Source organism: Neophocaena asiaeorientalis, unplaced genomic scaffold (genome assembly GCF_003031525.2).
Source record: "Neophocaena asiaeorientalis asiaeorientalis breed wild unplaced genomic scaffold, Neophocaena_asiaeorientalis_V1.1 scaffold150, whole genome shotgun sequence".
Lineage (NCBI taxonomy): Eukaryota > Metazoa > Chordata > Mammalia > Artiodactyla > Phocoenidae > Neophocaena > Neophocaena asiaeorientalis.
In genome coordinates this window covers 19,589,032-19,594,396 of record NW_020176571.1, presented here as the reverse complement: position 1 = coordinate 19,594,396, position 5,365 = coordinate 19,589,032, and the positions used below count along the sequence as shown (strand labels likewise).

General features: G+C 33.4%; 2 protein-coding genes across 4 annotated transcripts in view; one reads left to right on the top strand and one right to left on the bottom strand.

Moving 5' to 3' along the window:
- Positions 1-5,365, top strand: part of KRAS (KRAS proto-oncogene, GTPase) — a 33,002-nt gene that overhangs the window by 16,344 nt on the left and 11,293 nt on the right. For all 3 annotated transcript variants that reach the window (XM_024733031.1, XM_024733032.1, XM_024733029.1), the window contains exons 2-3: positions 1,018-1,196; positions 2,086-2,245. In XM_024733031.1, the coding sequence (XP_024588799.1) occupies positions 1,018-1,196; positions 2,086-2,245 (339 nt within the window). The remainder of the gene's footprint in view (positions 1-1,017; positions 1,197-2,085; positions 2,246-5,365) is intronic.
- ETFRF1 (electron transfer flavoprotein regulatory factor 1) overlaps positions 2,258-5,365 on the bottom strand; it is a 17,483-nt gene continuing 14,375 nt past the window's right edge. Inside the window, exon 2 of the transcript XR_003001539.1 lies at positions 2,258-4,857. The gene's annotated coding sequence lies outside the window, so the exon portion shown is untranslated. The remainder of the gene's footprint in view (positions 4,858-5,365) is intronic.

The following is a 5,365-nucleotide window of genomic DNA, read 5'->3' as shown; positions in this document are numbered from 1 at the left end:
TTTTTTTTGCGGTACGTGGGCCTCTCACTGTTGTGGCCTCTCCCGTTGCGGAGCACAGGCTCTGGACGCACAGGTTCAGTGGCCATGGCTCACGGGCCCAGCCACTCCGTGGCAAGTGGGATCTTCCCGGACTGGGGCACGAACCCGTGTCCCCTGCATTGGCAGGCGGACTCCCAACCACTGCGCCACCAGGGAAGCCCTATCATTGCCATTTTTAAGTGTACAGTTTAGTGGCATTAAGTAAGTTCACAATATTGGACAACCATTAGCTCTGTCTGTTTCCAGAACTTTTTCATCATCCCAAACTGAAACTCTGTGTCCATTAAACAACAATTCTCCAACTCCTCTCTCCTCAGCCCCAGGTAACCGCTATTTTATTTTTTGTCTTGGTGACTTTACCTATTCTAGGTATCTCAGTATAAGTGGAATCACAGAATGTTTGTCTTGTTGTGTCAGACTTATTTCACTTAGCATAATGTTCTCAAGGTTCATCCATGTTGTGGACTGTATCATAATTTCATTCCTTTTTATGGCTGAACAATATTCTACTGCGTGTGTGCGTGCCCCCCCCCCATTTTGTTTATCCATTCATCTGTTTAATGAACACTTGGGTTGCTTCTACATTTTAGCTATTATAAATAATGGTTCTCTGACCATTGGCATACAAGTGTCTGAGTTTCTGGTTTCGGTTTATATACCTAGGAATGGAATTGCTGGATCCAGTTTCCTCTGCACCCTCATTGGCACTTGTTATTTTCCCTTTTAAAAAAAAAATAGTCAACCTAATGGGTGTGAAGTGGTAGCTCATTGTGGTTTTGATTTGCAATTCCTGAATGATGTTGAGCATCTTTTCATGTGCTTATTGGCCAGTTGTGTATTTTCTTTGGAGACCTGTCTATGCTTGTACTTTGTCCAGTTTTGAATTGGGTTGTTTTTTGGTTCTTAAGTCGTGTCTAACACCTTTTTAGAAGTAAAAGGTACACCGTAATAACCCAGACTGTGTTTCTCCCTTCTCAGGATTCCTACAGAAAACAAGTAGTAATTGATGGAGAAACCTGTCTCTTGGATATTCTCGACACAGCAGGTCAAGAGGAGTACAGTGCGATGAGGGACCAGTACATGAGGACTGGGGAGGGCTTTCTTTGTGTATTTGCCATAAATAATACTAAATCATTTGAAGATATTCACCATTATAGGTGGGTTTAAGTTGAATAAAATAAGTTGACATTGAGGAGTAATTGTATCTTCCATTTATTGAGTCTTTGCTAACTGCCATGCACACGTGCACAAATTAAATTTTAAAATAATTTCTGTTAGGTAGGTAATATCCCTATTTACAAGGTAGGCCTGTTTGAGAAACAAGGCTTTAAGCTAGATCCATCATAAAAATGAAAACCATGAACAAAAATGTGAAAAGGTAATTGAGACGGCACCACTCACATAGCCTTAAAAATAAATCTGTATAGTGTAGAATTTCTTGGAATCAGGTAAATGTTGGCCTTAGATAATTAAGGAAAAAACACAACTCTGAAGTTATAAGATTGAAGTGTTAGAGCAATACAGTTTTTAAAGAATCTCGACAAATTTGCATAAAAGTGACTATTTTTATTAAAATGTTCCTATAGAAATCAAAATCTTTCCACTTGGTGCTCTCTTTTTTAAGAATGAAGGTAAAGCATTATGTTAATGTTGTAATTCATATTTTTATAAAAACATTATATGTGTACATTTAACAACGTATATGGTATATGTTTCTAAGATTATAATTTTAAAAATTAGTCCTCGCACTTTTTTGGCCTAGAATTTTTCAATATTTCTGTTTTATTGTAACCTACCTGCATATGAACCTACTAGATTGTAGTTTTACTATATTTCTAGGTATTTGATCTTCTAAGAGACATAGAAGTTCTCTGTTTAGGATAGAGAAAAATAACTAGGAGGAGGAGAAGGGAAAATTTGGTGTGATGGGAACTAGGAATTACATTAAAAGTCTTTTAACCATATTTTATGAGACAAAGTTATAAATAGTTTTTGAAAGATTTTTGTTACTAATTCCTCTGATGTAACTTTTTTTTTCCTCCCCAGAGAACAAATAAAAAGAGTTAAAGACTCTGAAGATGTACCTATGGTTCTAGTAGGAAATAAATGTGATTTGCCTTCTAGAACAGTAGACACAAAACAGGCTCAGGACTTAGCAAGAAGTTATGGAATTCCTTTTATTGAAACATCTGCAAAGACAAGACAGGTAAGTAAAATTGTAATAAATACAAATCTATTCTCTCAAACTATATCAAGTGATTTTAATCATTAATCACTATTTACTAATATATATTCTAATAATGTCATTTTGGGAGCAGGAGGGCATGAATATTAATAAATGTACATACCCGATAGCATAACTTTTATATCAGTTGATGTAATTTATCAATTTTCTTCCATTATAGTAAAATAGGAAATATAACAATATTTACTTGGTAAATGTTCTCTTAAGGATATGAGAGAGCAGCACTTCTTATTCCAGTGTCCATGGTATTATCTTTGGCTTTGGCTTTTTTCTACGTTGAACAGTTCAGCACATGTTATAGTCAGGATTCGAGAAACGTGGGAATTTTATTTTTTACTGTTTTATTTATAAAGTCGAACAGGGAAACATTTTGAGTTTCCTATTTTTGAAGTGCTTTTAAGAGTATTATGTCATATGTTTCTAGATTAAATTTTGTTGTATTTGAAGAATTTTACTTAGGTAGAATTTTTTTTAAAAGGATACATTTTTCAGGAAAGCTTTTATTAAAGCAAGAGAATATTTAGAAAGTAAATGGAAATTCTCAGTTATTCATTTACTGTGTTCTGAGAAAAAAATAACACCAGATTGATCCTGAATTTTGTTTCAGAAACTATTTTAAAAGTAACTTTTTCTCTAGGTAAAATAAAATAATTGATATTATTTAGCCTTATTTGTATGAAATAAGAGTTTAACATATAGAAAAAATGAATTCCTAGAAAGGAAAATATAAGGTTATGATGGAATATTAATATGTTCCGTACAAGATGAACATTTGTTTGGGGCCTTGTCTGGTTATTTGTACCTATGAGCCCAGAAAACCAATTTCATGGAATTTAACTTTATAAATGCTAGAAGTTAAGAAGAGTGATGAACAACTTATTATATGGTTAAACTTACAAAAACACCTTCTAGACCTTTCACTGAATTTTGTAAAGGGGTAAAAATTTAAAAGTAAACCATCATTCAGCTAGTATATATGTCTATTTCCCTAGTGGAAGATCATACATACCACTTTCTGGTTGTACAAATTTGGTGCACAGTGAAAAAAAACAATGAATTCTGTTTTAAGTCTTTGTTTTGGGATTAAAAGCTGAATTAGAATAGTTTTTGACCATAATACAGATGATCTCATTCTAAAACCTGATTTATAAGTTAAAGAAATACTTGGTGTATACATTACTTCACTTTACTTTGGAGGAATTAAGATTCCATTCATATCATTCCCAGGTCCCAAAAACTGGGAAGAGGTTTGGTTTTTGTCCTCTTTGTTGGTCTTCTCTGACCGTACTCCTTGATTTCCCTTGGGAGGTACTCAGAAAACATGATTATAATATTATAACTTTTTTTCCCATTTTTGTATGAAACATTTTCAGATATAAAATTGAAGGAATTTTATTGAAAACATTTGCAAACCTACTACCTAGATTATACTATTAACAGTTTATTAACTTGTATTAGTCGTAACTTTTAAAGTATACATTTTAGACTAGTGGACACATTAGTTTACACTGTACAAAGAAGAGAAAAACTCTTAAGACTTTGCCTGATGTTGTAAAGGGTTGCAAATAAAGCAGTGCTTCTCATACTTTAATATGCACAAGAATCAACTGGGCTTCTTACTCAAATCCAGATTCTAATTCTGAATTAGAATTAGGGTCTAGGTTGGAACCTGTGATTCTGCATTTTTACAAGCTCTCGGGTGATGCTGACTTTGGTACATGGACCACATTTGGAGTAGAAAGGTAATAAAGGACAGTAAGAGGAAGTCTTGTTATTTCTGCAGTGTTGCCCTCCATTCTCATTTGATAAGAGCCTAAAATAATGGCTCTGTCTTCTTTCCTTGTTGTATGGTTACTATCTCAGAAGTACTGTTGATTCTTAAGTGTTTGACATTAATGCTTTAATATACCACAGCATTCATAAGTAATCTAGAAAACTACCTAGTTTCCTTTTAAATAGATTTTTAGGTTTTATACTGGTTTGGGGGGGGTGGTTGGGGGGTGTTGATAGGGAAGGGGATGTAGTGTGTGTGATACCAAATGGATTAACCTAAATTTGCTTTGTAGACATTTTTATGGATCATCCAGAAAAAATATACAGTGATATAATATAAAGGAATACTTGTACTTTATTTCTTAACCTTCTAGCACTCAGCTTTTCTTATATTTATGTCCTGTTTTATTGATATCGTTATGTAATTTATGTTGCTAAACTATAACTTAGATATTTAGTTTCCTAGATACTTGATTTCTCTTTATTACATGGACTTGTTGATTTGCCTTTCAAAAGTTTATTCATCTTTCTCTGTTGAAATTAATTTGACATTTGCATGCTTTTAGAAGACTTTAAAGAATTATTCCAAGTAACTGAGAAAATGAAATATGTAAATTTTCATAAATTTTAATTTACCTCCAGTTTTTGTGAAAATGTGAAGCCCTATTTTCTGCAGAGTGTTTTGTTACTCATCTGCTATTACTTATTTATTATTTGAACAAAATGAATATGCATATACTTGTTGTATTTTATCAGCAGCTACTCGCTTCATGCCCTAAGTTTTGGTCTTGAGCACGAACCTAAAACACAAACAACAAAAATTATATTCAGACATTCATTTAGAACTTTCATAGATATAAGTCAGGGGCTGGCAAACTTTTTCTGCAAAGGGCCAGATGATAAATATTTTAGGCTTTGTGGGCCACAGGTGGTATCAGTTGCATTTTTTTTTCTTACAACCCTTTAAAAAAGCGAAAATCACTCAGCTTGTGGGCAGTACAAAAATATAGGCTGTGGCTGCATTGGGTTTGTGGGTTGTAGTGTGCTGACCAACTTGTAGTGTGCTGACCATTGATTCTCTGGGGAAACTATTCTTTGGCTAGACATAAGAAGTTAGGTCAGACTTTCAACTTAAATTTTACAAGCTAATATTAGGAATTTTAAAGTAAAATTTATTCTGTGAAAGAGAAAGGAATTTTACGCGTCTTTTTACAGGTAAGGGTTGTAGGCTATATATTTTACCAACTTAATTACTTTATTTTAAAAAGCCCATTTTATGGCTAGAATACAGAGAAATTTATATATATA